Raw genomic sequence first — 17,888 nt, 5'->3', positions numbered from 1 at the left:
TATATAGTGAATGTGTATCCATGTGGTGTGTGTGTGTGTGTGTGTGTGTGTGTGTGTGTGTGTGTGTGTATGTGTAGACCAGAGGAGAACATTGGGTAGTTCTCTATTCCTTCCTGCTTCTTCATGAAGGTAGACTATCAAAGCTTTTGGCCAGCAAGCCCCAGTGATCCTCATGGTTCTGACCCCCCAATGGTGCTGGGTTACAGGTGCTGCACAACAGGGCCCAGAGTTGAATGTAGATGCTGAAGATTCGAAGCCATGTCCTCATGAGTGAGAAATAAGCCAAGTTATCATCCCAACCCCTCGATTCCATTTATCTTTTTGTAAAAAGGAACTTTGCTGGGCATGAGTTACTAAGATGTATTTATTCATTCTGATTTAAGATACAAATTTAGCATCAAATACACTGGTCCTTTGGGAAGAGGAGTAGGAAGCACAACTAAAGTATAAAGACTAAGTTTACTTAGTGAGGGAGAAGAGATCTACACTCACTATGTTAACTGAAGGGAGACTTCCGAAAATCTGGAACAGTTTAAAGCATGCTATGTCACTGAAGAAGATTTTGAACACTTACAACTGTGTACATAATAGTTTGTTTTATAGAGAGGCCCCTACATGATAACCATATCCAACAATAATTAATGAATTTTCACAAACTCCTTAACTTTCATCTATCCACAGTATCTACACATATTGAGTCTATTATTTTCTTCTGTTTGTCCAGCAGGTGAAGTACCACCTGCAAGGACAATATGTAGCAGTCTGAGGACATCAAGTCTTTATGGCTGTGCTTTTGTGGGTGCTTATGGGAGAAGGAATTTACAAAGGCCTATAATCCTAACACCTGGCTGTGCCATAGACTGTTTTGAGTGCTTCATTAAGTTATGTATTGAATCAAACCATTTTCCCTTTATACTGAAAAGCTGAGGCCTAAAGTTAGATAAATTGCTCAAAGTCACACCTCTCATAAGTGGGAGAAAAGAATGTCAACTCAGATGTCTGCCACCAGAGCCCAGAGCCCATTCCCTCAACTCTATACAATGAGTTTCATATGCTGTTTTAAAAGCAGGCTACAGAAGGCTGATGTCTTCAGTAGGTTTATCAGGTGCATAAAAGTCATCATTAAATATGAATTAGTAAATCTATATCTATTCAGCAGAGTTTACTGTGGGGATTGGAGCAGTGATCAGTGACAGCGCTGATTAGCATGTGCAAGGGTTCAGTTCTCAGGACAAGAAAGAAAACTGTATTATGCATTTTCTATCAACACTGTATGGAGAGAGTGGGATACAAAAATAAGAGGCTTGGAGGATGGTAACAACTTCCACAGTGCAAAGCAATACATAGTCAGCTTAATTATTCATGGAAACCTACAGGTTATCCACATTAATTCAGATGAAATGACAGGTAATATATTTTGTAGGAAATACAGCATAAAGTTGGCCATAGAACTTCTTCAATTAATTTTGTTGGAAATAATTCTATCTTCTACACTATTTAAATATGCAAATAAGCATGCAAAATAAAGACATATGGATTACAGTAAAATAAAGAAATAGTTATACCATGTATACCCTTAATAATATAATCCATCTGGAGTATAGTGAAGTCCTTCATGCCACAATACCAATGATACCTAATTAAATTCTCCAAATGCTAAAGCATTCAAATTTGTATTATTAATCTCTCTGTTACATAGTAACAATAAAACATACTTGGCAAGAGTATTGACTTATACAGGTGATAATACATTACTGGTTTTACACAGCAGTGAGTGAAATCTGGGCTCTCCACACACCCATGTGCATAAAGGCATGTACACATTTTTCAAATTGCTTAGAGAATGTATGTGCTCTCCTCTTGCCCCCAAATCAGACTATGTGAATCTGGAAAAAGCTGGATTGAAACACAAATATGAAATATGGGAATTGCTAAAGTGTTAGGTTAGAAGGAGCTTTGTATATAATTTAAAACATATGAATAGAAAGTTAAATACTGCGCCCACATATAGTATTTTACCCCAGAAAAATTCTTTACAAGGCATACATAGCTTGAATTTAGTAGATTTTAACAAAACCTTGTGAAATGACAATGATAATATTAGAACAAAGGGGAAAAAATCAAACAAGGCCTTGGGACAGAGGGGACAGTGACATCTCCAACTTCTCTCCAAAGGTCTCTGCAAACACCAATGGACACTGCTTGCCTCCATGAGCAGATGTCAGTGGCATTCACTTGTGGTTTGCACGACATTTTTTCCCCACTGGGTAATACAGAATTACAACATGCACACCACTTTAGTGCTCACAATTCCTAAGGGAATGACAGCTACTTTATGTTCACATGCCACTCCAAAGAAGAGTTACGAGGAGGGCTCTGAGACTCCAAAAACGATATGCAGGAAATGGCCTTGGGGTGAAAGGGGCTTCTACTTACTTCCAAAGACAAGGAGGGATATCTGGGCTAAATAAAGGTTTGATGTGTTTTGTATTTTGACAAGATAGAGTCCTGAGAATATTTCTAAAGCAATTTGTTTATGCAATCTGTGTTAAACTATTGATTTGTGGGCACATACTAATGTTTAGAGAATGTAATACTTTCTATAATAGTTTTGATGGTGAAAAACAAAACCAAAGCTTTGGACCCTACAAATAAATCTCTATTTATGCAATAAAGTAAGTCAGATGGAGAGGAGAGTAAAGATGAAAGAAAGCACAGATCCAGCACTGAAGATCACACAATCTGTTAAGGAACGGAAAAGAGGGCTGGACACAAGGCTTGGTAGTTAAGAGCAATGGCTACTCTTCCTGAAGACCAGGGTTCATTCCCAAGACCTATGTGCCAAATGCCAGGCATGTGTAACTCTAGTTCCAGGGAATATGACACCCTCTTCTGGCTTCATGGGCACCAGGAATGCAAGTGGCACACAGATACATAAGCAGGTAAAATACCCATAGACATAAAATAAAATATTTTTTTAAAGAGAAAAGGTGCTTGGGAATAATTACAATGACCCAAAAGAAATAACAAAATTTATTTTTCCTGAGTGCTTACCATATGTAGGTATCACATTTCACACACACTATTTTAACTTTTACAACTTGTATTAAGAAAGGACATTGCTTTACATATGTGGACAGTGTTGCCCAGAGTGAAGGAGTAATTTATCCAGGAGGTGGAGGCTAAAAGTGGCACCACATGGACCAGACTCGCAACCTATCTGATCAGAAATCCATGCTCTCTCCTTTAAGCGTGATGTAATACAACAAGCTGTGTAGACAACCTTCTGTGGGAATCTGGGAAAGGAAGACAATCCCTTCACTAATGAAGGGGGAAAACATCTTGTTGAAGCAGCAGCATTACAATGTGATGGGTGATTGTGTTTGGATGTGTGGACGCGAGGTTTAAGAGGAAGCAGTCCCAAGGAAAGGAGAAAATAAACACTTAGAAGAAAAAATGTAAATGGTTCAATTTGGTTTGGATGAAGCACAGAGTCCATGAAGCACATTAATAAAAACAAATGGAAGGTGAGACCATAGGCCAAAATCAGGGGACTCTCATACTCTAGACAGAGAACTCATCAAGACTCAAAGGTTTGGCATCAGGAAAGGAACATGGTCAAAACCATGGTAGAAAATTTTATCTGGTCAACATAGGTGAGAGATACCCATTGATTTCTCTCAGTCTAACCCCCAGTGCTTCCATTTGTCAGGGGAAAGGCAGACATTCACTCTGCTGACTTGCCTCTCTAGAGCACCAGTGTGAAGAATGGCAATGGGGATGCTGGGAGAGATGCAGGAGAAATATAGAACCTTGCCAGGTATGCTGTGACCTAAAGGGATTTGGTCATCCCACCTGATATCAGCAGTGCAATCACAGTACAGGCGCATGGTCATGACTTTGACATCAGGCAGGAGGAAGAAATGGAGAGTGAGACCTGGGACAAGTAGAGCAACATAGAAAGAATGGGGATGAGAGTCAGCAAATGATTCAACAAGATCAAGGAGCCAAGATCCGGACAGAAACCCACTATTTCAAACCAAGGTCCAACACACTAGGACCATACTTAGAACAAAGTTCAGATCCAAAGTCATCTGCCAGGGGCTGGATGAGGCATAAAGTATCCTTAAACACCACATGCCTGAGCTCTAGATTGAGCTGGGGGTTTCTCAGACATACCGATACAGAGAAATATTCACAGGCAGAGTCAAGGTCATCCTCAGAAGTGCTGGGTCTGAGCATTTAAGAACCTTCCCACTTTACTGACCAGTTTTACAAAGAAGACATGCAAATTGGAAACAGGTATATGAAAAAGTGTTTAGTATCCTTTATAGTCAGGCAAATGTGAATTATAATAATAATAAGAGTTCATGCTTCCACCTGTCAGGATGGACACAATAAAAAAGACAAGAGAGAAGTTTTGGTGAAGATATGGAGAAAAGGGAATTCTTACATTGTTGTTAGGGATGCAGTGCAGAACATCTATTAAATAAAACAGTATGTCAATTCTTCAAAATCTAAAAGTAGAATTACCATATGGTTCTGCATGTTAAAGATCTCTGCTCTTCTATGTTTATTATAGCAACAAAGATCTGAGGTCAGCCATAGTGTCCATCGATGGATGGATAGAAAAGAAATGGGGCATACACACACACACACACACACACACACACACACACACACACACACACAATGGACTATTTACTTAGCCACATAAATGAAATCCCACCCACCATTTGCAACAATATGAATGAACCCAGGGGACAATATGCTCAATGAAATAACCCACACACAGAGAGAAATGTCTTATGATCACACATGTATAGAATCCACTTGCAACAGAAAGCATGGAATCAGCCTGAGAAGCTAATGGATGAATGAAGAATGTGGTATGTATATATGATGGAGTATTATCTGCCTGAAAAAGGATGCTATTTTCCCATTGTAGCAACATGGTTGAATTTGTAGGATACTGTGCTAAACAAAATCAACCAGACAGAGAGGCAAATAGTGTATGATGATTTCCACTTGCTTTGAGAATGTTTGAAAACTAGACCTAATAGAAGCATAAAACAGGGAAGCAGAAAAAAACAGAGAGGCAGATATTTACAATTAAATCATTGATTTAATTGTAACAATTGAATGATGTTTAGGCATATGAACTCAAGTTTTATACCTTACATGTATTCAACATTATCAATAAAACATATTGATGTTTCATATTAATATATTGTCATATTCTAATGTAATAGATATATATAGTTTTTAAATGAAAAATAAAACACAGAATAATCACAACACAGAGACTGTATCTTATTCACCACAATTTCACAGATATGGGTCCTATCTATCATATACATAAGACCTTCTGAAGCAGATCAGAAATATTGGCATCATCACCCAGACATGACTCGAGAATGAAGGAATACAAATCAATGGCTAATCACATCAACTTCCTGTCCTTCCATGTGAGCGTTTTGGGGAATCATCTGCAATCATCCCTCCTTAAGATACTCAACAGGACATGGCCTCAGTCAACCATAGAAGTCATCAGTTCACAGACACATCTATTTTCTGTTCTTTTACCCTCCCAGAGTCTTATTCCATGCTCTCGTGATATATCCAAGGTCATTTCTCAAATATTTATGTCCATAAATTATCTTAAGAAATACTCTTTGATGCCAGGAAAGGTGGCCTAGACTAAGACAGAGGTTCTATTAAGAGTTAAAATATTATTCTCTCTCCAAGCCAAAGCTCATTTCATTATGCTGTGTTACTCTTCTTTCTGGAAAGAATTGAGTAATACAGGGCTTCACGATTTAGATAGTCTTGACTTCTACTCTAGTCACACTACAGTGTCATCCAGGTAAGTAGTTTACCATCAGCACCAACACACATGTGTGTCTGTGTGCACAGACATACCCAGGCACACATATACTTTTCAGGTCTTGTCAGCACTGAGTAAAACAAAGTATGAAAAGCAGTAAACCTGGTTTACTTTGTATCCTTCCCAACATAGCATAGCAAGGTCAAATGCTAAGAAGCCAAAACTCTGCTCTGTAGGCGGAATGTTCTTCTCCTGCCTGCCTGTTCCCAAATAATAGATTTGGAGGCTTCATATCACTTATAAAACCTTGGTCAGTAGCTCAGGCTTATTACTAACTAGTTCTTATGCTTAAATTAACCCATCATTCCTATCTATGTTTAGCCACATGGCTTGATACCTTTTCTCAATACGACATTCTCATGTCGACTTCCTCTGCATCTGGCTGGTGACTCCTCACTCTGCCCTTCCTCTTCCTTGCCTTCTTTGTCTGGTCACCCCACCTAACACTTCCTGCCTGGCTACTGAACAATCAGCGTTTTATTAAATCAATTTGAGTGACACATCTTTGTACAGGAGAATTATTCCACAGCACTCCTCTGTGAATTCATTCTGTTAACTTGAACTAACTTAGATTACAAGAGGGAAAGCTTAGAAACAATGAGGATGTTCTCAGTATCAACATGAATCAAAAGTCTAACTTTTTCTCACAGCCTAGTGTGAAAAGGAGTTCTGTGCTTAAATAAATGTGGTTTTCTGTTTGTGTTATTATACAACCTTATATATGGATCTCAGAACAACCATAAATAATGATCATATCATGTTGAAGATTAACATGTAAAAAATACGTTCCTGAGGTTGACTACAAAGCTATCACCAAATGGCCCATCAGTTAACAATCTAGGGCAGAAGTGGCATTCAGCCCATCATGGTGGAAAAGGACCAACAGGAGCACAAGTCAGTAACTGCATTGTTTATATGGAATGCAGTGTTTAAGGTAGAGCATCCATAAGGTCCAACTCCTCTCAGTGGCCATTAGCATCCTCAGACCGACATAGTACTGACTTTTGTGAGTTTGAACTGGCTACACTATTTGTGAAGACTTGCTTCATTCTTATCATTCTATCTTTATACACATTCCTCCACCTCTTAAAAAGGGTCCATTTTCTTCAGTATGACTTAGAGTTCAAAATATTGTCTGTCGGCTGCATTTGCACTTATTTATAAATCATGTCTGCAGCCGTTGGTTTGTGTTGCAAATTGAGAACGAAGTCATTATCCATCTACACTGAATCAAAAGCAGCTAGCCGGGTCACAGTGTAAATAATGAGTCTGGATCCACAGCTGCATTGGTACGCAATCAATCAGCATCTAACACACGCCAGCCCATGCCCCTGTGAACCCAGTCACTGTGCCTCGGAAGTCCTTGGGCACTGGTTTGGGTCAGTGAAGAGTTTGACTCAGGGCACATTGTTAACGTGGCATCTGGACCCACAGGTGAAGTGGCTCATTCAATCCTGAGGGCCCCAGGTGTCACTCCGGGGCAACAGCTGTCCTACTAGGTAGGGGCCCGATTATCAGTTTGCAGCTTTCTTCAATTCTTTGAGAAGGGCTGAAGGAAAACTTCCCCACTAGGAAAATCTTAAATTGGAGTTAGTTGGTCAGAAAAGAGATCACTTACCTGGGGGCCAGGCTGACCCTGAAATTGAAAAGAAGAAACAAGTATAAAATTGATGCTTACAATGAATATATTCAAAATTCAGTCTCAGTATTTTGAGATTTAAAATAGTTCTAAACATCTTTATAATATTTCTAATACCAGTAACTTCATATTGGATCTTAATATTTTGATCCTGTGAATTGAAAGTACTGGGCAATGGCTATTGCTCACTTGAGTGATTTAGCATGCTTCAGCACTTAACTGGGGAAAGGAGTGTCAGAAAAGATACACCCCCCCCCCCATGACAGTAATGTGTGAATGGGCAACTGAAAGGGCAAGTCGTCCAGCACACATAATTACTGACCTACATGTTCTAATAGGGCAGAGCTATATTTATAAAATACCATCCTCAGCTTTCTCACTGTTCCAATGTTTTGAGATTTTTGTTTTGTTTTAAAATAAACATCTTTCTTTTACTTTGTATAATCAAATCTAAGGACATTTAAAAATAAGTTTTGTAAGGGGAGGGATCCTTAGAGGATTAAAATGCACCCCTATTCCTCCAACAGTCAATAGATTATGTGACCGCTGGCCAAACTAATTCGTTTTGAAGACACTTTCTTGCTTAAGTTGATGAAAACCTCCAAGCAGTGTAAGTGTAAATGCTTCCAGAGAAAATCAACTGCAAATAAAAGCACTGATGACATATTGTACCTGTAAAATCTCCAACTGAGCTTTCAGTCAAATGGGACTAAAGGAACGGTCCCCATCAAGTCACAGAATCTTCTAAACTAACTAAAGTGACTTCTGGGGTGAGACGGCAGAGTAGAAGCTGCCTCCATGTAAAGTAGGAAAAAAGAAGAGAATGAACCCTACCCCAAAGAGAGAAAGGACTTCAGAAATCACAGAATGGGAACAGAGCAGCTGGCCAAGAAGAGAGAAGCACAAGGCCCATCTGGGAGTAAGGTCAGAGCATGCGGCACCTGGCTCACAGCTCTCAGGCATCCCCTGAAAAGGCACCCAGGCTAGCTCTGGGGAAGACACTGGAAGTCTGACCCACAGTTCTCAAAAGTTTTGAATGTAGTGGGAGGGATCTGTTGAGACCGTGGCTTCAAGTTTGGGTCAGTCTATGTCTGAGAAGGTTGTAGTCTAGGGCCATGTTGAGAGGAGATCTTCTATAAAAGACAGCTCCCCTGGGAGCCTGAGAAAGTCAAGGATTCTAGAGTGAACCTGCCAGAGCCTCTAGGCAGAAGTGTGTGGCAAGTGGCAGTAACAGATTAGGGGAAGGCTAGACACAAACATATTGAGAGGCTCAGGAAGCAGGAGGCTCATTGGTGAAGGACCCTGGAGTTGGTGGCCCTGCCTTTTGTGATGGCAATGCCTTCTTTGGCAATGAGCTCAATAACTGTGATAGCCTAAGACTCAGAATGCATGGATGCCCTTGCAACCTTCTCCCTCCTGCAGGGTGTGTTTAGTACTGAGCAGGACCGGAAAACTTTAGCAAAGCAACCCAGCAACAGTACTCAGTGCTCTACCTGCTTCCGCTCCCACCACAGCACACTTGGGAAACACCCCCTTGGCTGAGACCTCAGCCATGCTGATGGACGCACTGTGCAGTCTCTGGAGTGAGAGGCAGCTGTACAGCTAAGGTGCTCCTGGTTTGCAAGACAGGAAGCTGTGGTGGTGAGCAGGTGACTTCAGGCCACTGCAGGTGCAGCACCAGTGTGAGGAGGATCAAAGAGATGAGTCTTCAGCTTCAACTGACCCCCCTTCCATCTGGCAGGGCTGCAGGAAGATGCTGCTCCAATATGTTGGTTTTATACTTCGGTGGGTTTTTTTTGTAATTGTTTATGCTTTATTTTCCTTTTACAAAAGTTTCTTATAGCATCACTATTATTTTCATTTTAATTTTAGAAGTAGAACATAGGTTGAAATTCCTATGTTCAATTAAATCTATGGCTTGACAGGTTATAGGTCCCAGGGGGCAACATTCTACTATTGTGCTAAATGGACATACTATTGAACTGACTCTCAATTACTGATTATCATACCCATAGATTAATGCATCTCTCCACCCTAATCAAAGATGCTTTCTATTTGAAGTAAATGGTGATTAATTAATTAGTACAGAGACCCACAACTAGCCAAGGTGAAGAAAATAAGAAACTTAATGATGCTCAGCCCTCAACAGAACATCTAGATTACACCTTCTCCTCTCAAGGTTCGGGGATCAATGTGAAGAGCAATCAGAAAGACTGTATGAACCAGAGGTGGTCAGTGAATACAAGGAAACAGTGCTCTCTGGATACAACAAGGCAACTGTACACATAAATGCACAGTAGTTATGACAGTGTGTACAACACAGTTCAAAGTTAAGCCATACAAACTGTAAGCATGGTGAGAGAAGGAAGACATCAAGTCTCAGTCCTATCCAAAAACCAACTTGCAAGTGATAGCTTATGAGGAAAAAAGAGAGTCAGTTTTCTTTAAGAGTGTTGCTGCTGAGAAGCTGACCATACTCGGGTGGAAGGCCACACATGCACAAACATATTGGGAACACAAGTTGGATTTGCTAGGAGCAGGAAAGAGAGAGAACAAGAAATTGTAATGGTAGAGGAAGCAGGAGTGATCTGCAAGGAGTGGGGGCATTGTGAATAGGGTCAAAACTCAGTCTACAAAATTCTGAGAATAGCGACAACATTTCAAGTATCATGGAGAAACATTCTGTTTCATATAGAACATACCTTGATTTAAGTATCTAATTGTTTATCTTCAAATAGCTTCTCTGTGATATGAAAATAAGTCTAAGTAAGTCTATTGGCTCTGATCCATTTTAATCTTTTTTTGATTATTTAAATAATTCGTGCTTTGACAAATTCCCACATGTACATGAGGCGTCCTGAGCCTCCCACCACTCCCATCTCCTTACCATCCCTCTTTCTTTTCTCCTCCCCGCAAATCTTCTCCTTGACTTCTTTGAGTTGGTAAACAGAGAAACTAAAACTCAGAGAGGAAACCTGGACGTCACACACATCTATAGGCTGAAAAGTCAGAATTTACCCCCAAACTAAGTGCAAAGCCCAAGCATTTCCTCCAGCCCTTCCTCCCTTGTCTCAACAGTGGGTTTTTTTTTTTTTTAAGATTATTGATTTTTATTTTATGCAAATGGCTGTTTGCCTGAATGAATGAGTGGGTACCATGTGGGCACATTGTCTCTAAGGAGACAAGAGGAGGGAGTCAGATCCCCTGGAATAGCAACATCTGCTCTTATCTGCTGAGCCATCTCTCCAGCCTCTACCTCTGGATATCTAGGGTCACAGATGTTTGCCAAGTCCTTGATATTGACTCTGGTTAATTCTCTTTGAGTGAGGAAGACTCTCGACATCCTGACTGTTTGTGGGCAGCTATAGTGTACACGCTCCTCAAACACCTCAGTGCCAAGTGCTTTCCCAGAGACCAACCACTAAAGAAACTCTTTAGAATTTCTTTATTGCTTCTGATAGGTTCACTGAGAGACAGGTAATTTTTCCTCAGTAGTGGATAGTTTTCTGGTCCATTGTGTTGAAGATTTCTAACAACTAACTGTAACAGCCAGACTTTTTATTCAGGTTTCTAAAATACACTCCAAATGTGTACTTACAAATTATGGCTAACATTCACAAAAACCAACAAGTTGATTTTTCTAAAATGAAATTACTGAAAAAGACTCTTTCTGCCCATGCAAATCATCGAAATGTTTCTACAAATCAAAGTCTGAATCAAGAAAAACCAAGAGCCATGCCAAGCGAAACAGTTAAATCACAGAACTCCGGAAGTCAGGACCCTGCATGCAGAAGTAGAAAATGCCCAGGCGCTGAGCTGGCTGATTTACTGTCTGGCAGCAGGAAGGGCAATGCTCCTGCCTCTGGCCCCAGCAGGAGGGAAGAAAGGGAGCCTACAGGAGGAGCAGACTCTAAAAAGCTAATCAGAACAGTGTGGTGGAAAGCAATCAGCCAGTAGCTGATGCTTGATGGAGAGTGTTCCAAGGAAGCTGGGCATTTTGGGAGACGAGTGAACCACAATGAACATGATAAATGAGCCGACCCATCACTGGAGTAGGCATTGTTACTCGAGGCAATTAAAGAGCAATATTGGCCATTCTTTGTCGGGCTGTTATCACAATTATGGTTGTCAGAAAGTGCTAACGCTCTTTTCAAATCGACAGAGCCATTTGGATTTCTGGCTGAGGTAATTAGTTTCACTACATGATACTTTTTTTTTTTTTTAATAGATAGGAACTCTGTCACTCTTTCAAATGGGAAAAAAGCTGTTTTTGGTTTTTTTTTTCCCCATTTAATACATGCACAGACAGGGATACAAAAGTCTGTTTAAAACATGGCTTTATTTTAGATATTGTTTGAGTCACAGACTCATGAGTATCTTTGATCAATATGAAATAAAAGCCTTCCAGCTACAAAAGTGTAAGGGTATATTAGTACTGTGCACCTCTTACGCCTCTAATGCACACACTGGGCAGAGGAATTAAGTTATCTTTTCAGATGAAAATGCAGCATCTACAGAGGAAGTTCAGCTAAAGCTGCTGAGCCACAGAGCTCTAAATGGTGGCAGGGCTGTTCCTATTGGCTAATGGGATCCTGTCAAAGCACCTGCAGCTTTTCAGAGTTGCCAGCCTAGAGTATGTGCCAGGCATGTGAACAAGCAGGAGTCTTCAACACCTTCCATGCAGAGAGACTGATCACATTTCATTCTCCACTGTATCAGGGCCTCACCCTAAGGTGCTTTCAAAATTGACTGCTGAACATGTACAAGTTGGAACTATTCAGATTGGCCCAAAGCGGTTGACAGTGATACCTAAAAACACACATTTAAAGGGCTGCTGTTGTACTTTAAATGCTGTATTTTCAAGTGCAACTTCTCGATCTCATGTTCTGGAAAGGCCCTTTGGGGTTCCCTTCACTACAGAAAAAACGCATCTGTCCTGCAGCGGGATCTTCCCTGGGAAGTGACACTGGCATTCAGGTACTCACAGACTACAGAAGTTCTGAGGTAGACAAGTGTCCTCATGGACACCTGTGTGCCACCCAAGAAGAGCAGGAGCTCTGACCTGAACAAAAAGTCTCCCTTCCTTAAGACCGCATCCACTTAATATGAGGACTGTCTGTCAAACTACTTTGCAAACTGTATTCTACAATTAAGCAATGGTGGCCTTCAGTTGGCTATACGGTCAATATGAACAACTCACTCAACTCAAATTTATAGTAGACTTTACATAACATTTGAAGATAATGTGCAAATGATATAGTAGAGAGAAGCAACTGACAAAACAAACCATCATAGAACACACACACACACACACACACACACACACACACACACACAAAAAAAAAAAAAAAAAAAACGGGTTTGCAAAGGCTGCATAATCCATCAGTATCTGAACTGCTTTTGCATCAAAAAGCTCTTACACATTTGACTGAGCTAGACCTTATTCAAAGTTTATAGCATCTGTTTGCTGCCATACAGGGTCACTCTTAGTAGGAAGGTGTTGCCTTTACTGCAGTCACATAATATTGCCTAGTAAGAGTCTTTCCATTCAGTTGTCTTTGGTGGCTTCACCACTAGGAAGGGAAAGCTAAGCTAGAGGAAAATGTTATCCTCACACATGTAGCATTTCTCTTTTAAAGTTTGAGAGAGAGAGGAAGCAAGAAGGAATAATTCTGAGCATGTCTGTGGGAAATTCTGTCCATTAATGATTGACATGGGAGGGCCAGCCTCCTGTGGGTGGTACCTTCTCTGGGCAAATGGTCCTGGGTTGTGTAAGCATGCAGGCTGAGCAAACCTTGGAAAGCAGTGCTCCTCCATGGCCTCTGCTTCAGCTCCTGTCAGCTTTCTTTATTGAGGGACTATTACTTGGAAATATAAGATGAAATAAACTATTTCCAAAAAGGAAAAAAGAGTATGTCAATGATTTTATAAGGACCATAAATTTAAGCCAACTTTGATTCAAATCTTGAAAAATTCTTACATAAAATTTGTCCTTTGTAAATAAATAGCAAATTTATTTAAAATTCTAGTCATACACAAACAGGTTGATAAGTCACTGTCATAATAATTAAAAATGTATTTCTAACACAGTGCTTTATTTTGGTCTTTTATGAATAAATGTTTATATGTGGCTCTAAGAAACAGATCTACTACACACATTTTGTCATCACACATTCTACATAGGAGCATTCAATAATATTTATGCATTAATTTATAGCATTAAAAATGTATTGGCAGGAGGCTGGAGAGATGGCTCAGAGGTTAAGAGCACTGGCTGCTCTTCCAAAGGTTCTGAGTTCAATTCCCAGCAACCACATGGTGGCTCACAACCATATGTAATGAGATCTGGTACCCTCTTCTGGCCTGCAGGCACACATGCAGGCAGAACATTGTATACATAATAAATAAATAAATCTTTTTAAAAAATGTATTGGCCTAATTTTACATTGAAATTTACCCAGATCTTAAGTATTATAAATGTTTATATATTCCAGTATACATACTTGGCTATATTCCCAATTATTTCCTTATGATAGAAGATTGGAAATGTAGTTCCCTATAATTTTGAATTAGATGTATTTACATTATAGTATACCAAGTACAGATTTTGTATTTTGTGTAAAATATGCATTTATTCAGACATTATTATAACCCTATTCATCTAAAAATAGGCGAATTGGAAAAAGAAGAAGAAAGCAGGGGAAAGGTGAAGGGGGAGGAAGGAAGACAGGAAAAGAGAGGGAGGAGAGATGGGAAAAGAGTTGTTGCCTTGAGGGTAGAATGTGGGTAATTGCTTTGTAGTTTTCTGGACTTCTCAACACTTTATTTCTTGCCTATAAAAGTATATTACCACTTGATATCATTCACTGTGGAGAAATTTAAATGGGACCTTAATTAAGTTGCTATCTTTTCCCCCAACTACATCTATTTACACCAAGATCCATGCCATAATCTTGAATTCCAGTTTCCATCTTTCTCCCAATTTAGGGTGTTTCAATCACTCAAAAAAGACTGCAAAATTATTAAAAATATAGCCTGCAAAACTCAGAGAGGAAGAACTATAAATTAGCCTTTGTGTGCAGACCAGCATCACTTTTAGGAGTAGGGAGTGGCAGAAAGGGGTACGGGTTGAGGCAGAGGGTCAACAGCAGCGACTGGAGGCTAGAACTCCTCAGAACAAGGGGTGGTGCTGGCGGAGCTTTTGGAGCTTTCCCTGTGTTGCAAACCATAGCACTGGGTCTGTAACTTAGCTCTGCTGTTTTATACTTATCTGAGCCTTTCCCCTTCTGGCACAGAATCAGGACTGGTAACTAACATATAAAGAAGTAACCAGAATAACAGATATGTGGCTTGGGAAGATACAACAAACTAGGAACACACATGAGATAGAACCTGTTTAGCTTCCATAGCTTTAAGAGGACATGCCTTTCTAAAGAACTCAAAAACCAATTTCCATTATATGGTATATGCTGAATAATCCTCTCCTCTTTCTGCTAAGTTTAATAACACCCTTAAAAGTTAAAGTACATTTACAACTATCTCTCAGACTGCTTAAACTTACGTTCATTCTCAATTCCAGTTCTGAATATCCTGCTAAAAGATGAACTCTATAATACTCCTTACTTTCTGAATGTTTTGCTTCAGTAAATGTGTACTAGCATATTCCTAACACCCAAAGAGTTGATTAAGCTATAATGCGTGAGTCACATAATGATTCCTCCAGTAAGGCGGGGTCTTGAAATCTACTGCAAAATCGAGAAAAGGATCTTCAAGGCCATAAATGTACACTTAATGTCCTTCATGTTTGGGGCTGTATCAGTGTTCACCATTTCATCACTGCTAAAAATTACCAAAAGCTTTATAAATAGTGTCTCTCTGTTATGTCAACCCTACAAATTGGAGTCATCTATACCATTTTGTAGTTGAACACAAGGATTTCCAAAGAGGTTAACTGGGCTGTGGACATGGGTGACCGGAACTCCTTCGTTCTAGTCTGTACTCTGCTGAATAGCTGGAGCTAGGGGCTTGGATGCAATCCTCCAGAGACAGAAACAAGCAGTGAGTGATCTGCAGCCTTTCAAACTGGATATAAACTACCACTACTCCAACCAACTACCTTTACAATGTTGTATGCACGATACACTCTGAAGTCCTCCTTGGATCCCCTAGGAAAATCCTTCACCTCAGGTTAAGAAACCCTCAGTAGAAAAATAAATCTGCCTAAAGGCAGGTTTATGTTTACCAGGAACATCCCTTAATCTGCCAGGAACATCCTTTAATCTACCCTCAAAGGTCAACTCCTTTGGACATCTAGTTCTCAGTCAAGAACAGCTTGCATCAGCTTAAAGACTCCTATCCTGTTGACTGTCAAATCAAATCTGCTTGCTTTCCTGCCACTTTGCTCTTCTCTGCCTGTACCAACAGAAGGCTTGGCAGTTTGATCCCCAATAAACTTTTCTTTCTACCCAGGAAGTGGTCCAGTTTGGTAGTTTTATTGTGCCCTCACTTACATTTTTTTCTCACTGTTATGACAAATACCTAAAAATCAATGTAGAGAATGGTTTATCTGAGCTCAGTTTGAGGGTACAGGTCACCATGGAAAGGAAGACACACAGACAGGAGCAAGAGACTGCTGGTGACATTGTATCTACAGTCAGGAAGGAGGGAGTAGTGAATGTTAGCACTCAGCTCACTTTCTCTCTTGGTCTGGGACCCCAGCTCACAGCACTGTGCTACCCATGTTTAGTGTGTGCCTTCCCACCATAATCAACTCAATCTAGAAACTCCCTTAACTGACACGTTTGTCTCCTAGGTTGTTCTAGATCCGGTCAAGTTGATAATCATGTTAACTATCGGTGACTGAGCAGGTAGGTGAGAGCATGAAGGCGAAAGTAAGCTCTAGAGCTCTTAGGTAAGTGTCAACTGAAAGGTAAAGTGTGAGTGATTGTAACTGGCTACCTGGGACAATGTATTCAAAAGGTTTTGAGCTTTAGAAAAAGCATGCTGGGATGCATCAGCGTGTATGCAGAAGGCAGAGAGAGTTGAAAGCATGTGTGCCAATAGAGTTAGACAATTTTAGTAATTGCACATGGAGGAAGGGAAAAGTAGGGAATAAAAAGGGATACAGAGCTGAAGAAAAGGGTTAGTTTCTGCAGTAAGGTTCATGGGACTGAAGGAGAGTTGGAGGGACATGGGTAGATGAGGAAGGCAGATGGGGCTCCCTGAGATGATGGCGTCTTGTTCCTGGAGGACACTGGGAGGAGAAATGGCAGGAAGGCACCATATGAACTGGACCAAGAGGTGGAAGGGAGGTACCCGGGTCCTCTATAAAATTCCCAACCAGCATCCCTTGATCCTCCCATCCTGAGGGGATAAAGCTGTTCCTGTCCCTTCCTCTGCAGCTAGCTCTGCTCTTTCCCTAATGTTCATCTCTTTGTTTGTTCCAGGGAATGAGCTTTCTGATTCTCTAAAAGACCACCAGACCCTGTAATAGTTCTTGACAATGTTTAAAAACAGACAGCGAACTCTTAAATTGGGGGAAAAGAAATGTCTTAGGGATCAAAATCAGTATGTACAAGAACGCAAAAGCAGGAAGCACTAGAGAATAAAGATTACAAAAGGTGACACCAATTTATCTAAGGGACAATGAGAAGGAACAGAGATACAAGCTCGGGTACAGAGCAGAACAGAAAGTGCTCATGCTGCAAACCCCAGAACACTCAGAGGTGGCTGTCTGTTGGGAGTGGAAAGAATGAGGTTGGAAATTTATTTGTCCATTCACTTACTAACTGTTAAGAACCCTACAAGTGTGCCAGGCATTCTGCACATTGTAGAGTTAGCAGACACAGAGTAAGTAAGCTTGAGTACCTGTTATCACTCTTGTGAGGGAGGCAGGCTTTCGGAGAAACTTTATAAATAATATGGCAGATGGTTGGTTAAAACTAAGCAAAAGACTATTATAGGAGGAAAATCAGGCCAAGGATCAAATGAGTGGGAGGGTGCCAACTAATAGGGTGGCCGTGGGAGGGCTGGTTGGAGATGAGGCAAAGGGAACAGTGAGGGGAAATGCCCACAGTGGAGAGATGTTTAGAGGTCTGAGGAAATAACCTATTGGCTGTTTGGACAGCAGGGAGTAACAGGAAAGGGTGAGCATGGAAGTGAAGGAAATAGAAAACAAGACAGTGAGAGGCCTGGGGAGCCAGAGCAATGGCAGGCTCTCCTAGTAGCTCTGCCAGGGACCAGGTCTTAGTTTCAGTTTACTGGAGCTGGCTGGAGCTGAGCAAGCAGTTCTCAGGACACCCATAACTCGGGGGCAACCAATCAGCAGGCACCCCACAGCCTTCTGCTAGTTAAAGATAGCTT

General features: G+C 40.6%; 1 protein-coding gene across 6 annotated transcripts in view; it reads right to left on the bottom strand.

Moving 5' to 3' along the window:
- The window catches only part of Col25a1 (collagen type XXV alpha 1 chain), a 401,263-nt gene that overhangs the window by 160,485 nt on the left and 222,890 nt on the right, over positions 1-17,888 (bottom strand). For 5 of the 6 annotated variants that reach the window (XM_036189734.1, XM_036189736.1, XM_036189737.1 and 2 more), the window contains exon 5: positions 7,506-7,523. The exons of the other annotated variant lie outside the window; for it this stretch is intronic. In XM_036189734.1, the coding sequence (XP_036045627.1) occupies positions 7,506-7,523 (18 nt within the window). The remainder of the gene's footprint in view (positions 1-7,505; positions 7,524-17,888) is intronic. 6 annotated transcript variants of the gene reach the window in all.

The sequence above is a fragment of the Onychomys torridus genome, chromosome 6 (assembly GCF_903995425.1).
Source record: "Onychomys torridus chromosome 6, mOncTor1.1, whole genome shotgun sequence".
NCBI lineage: Eukaryota > Metazoa > Chordata > Mammalia > Rodentia > Cricetidae > Onychomys > Onychomys torridus.
The sequence above is the reverse complement of the archived record's forward strand: the minus strand, read 5'-3'. Positions and strand labels throughout refer to the sequence as shown.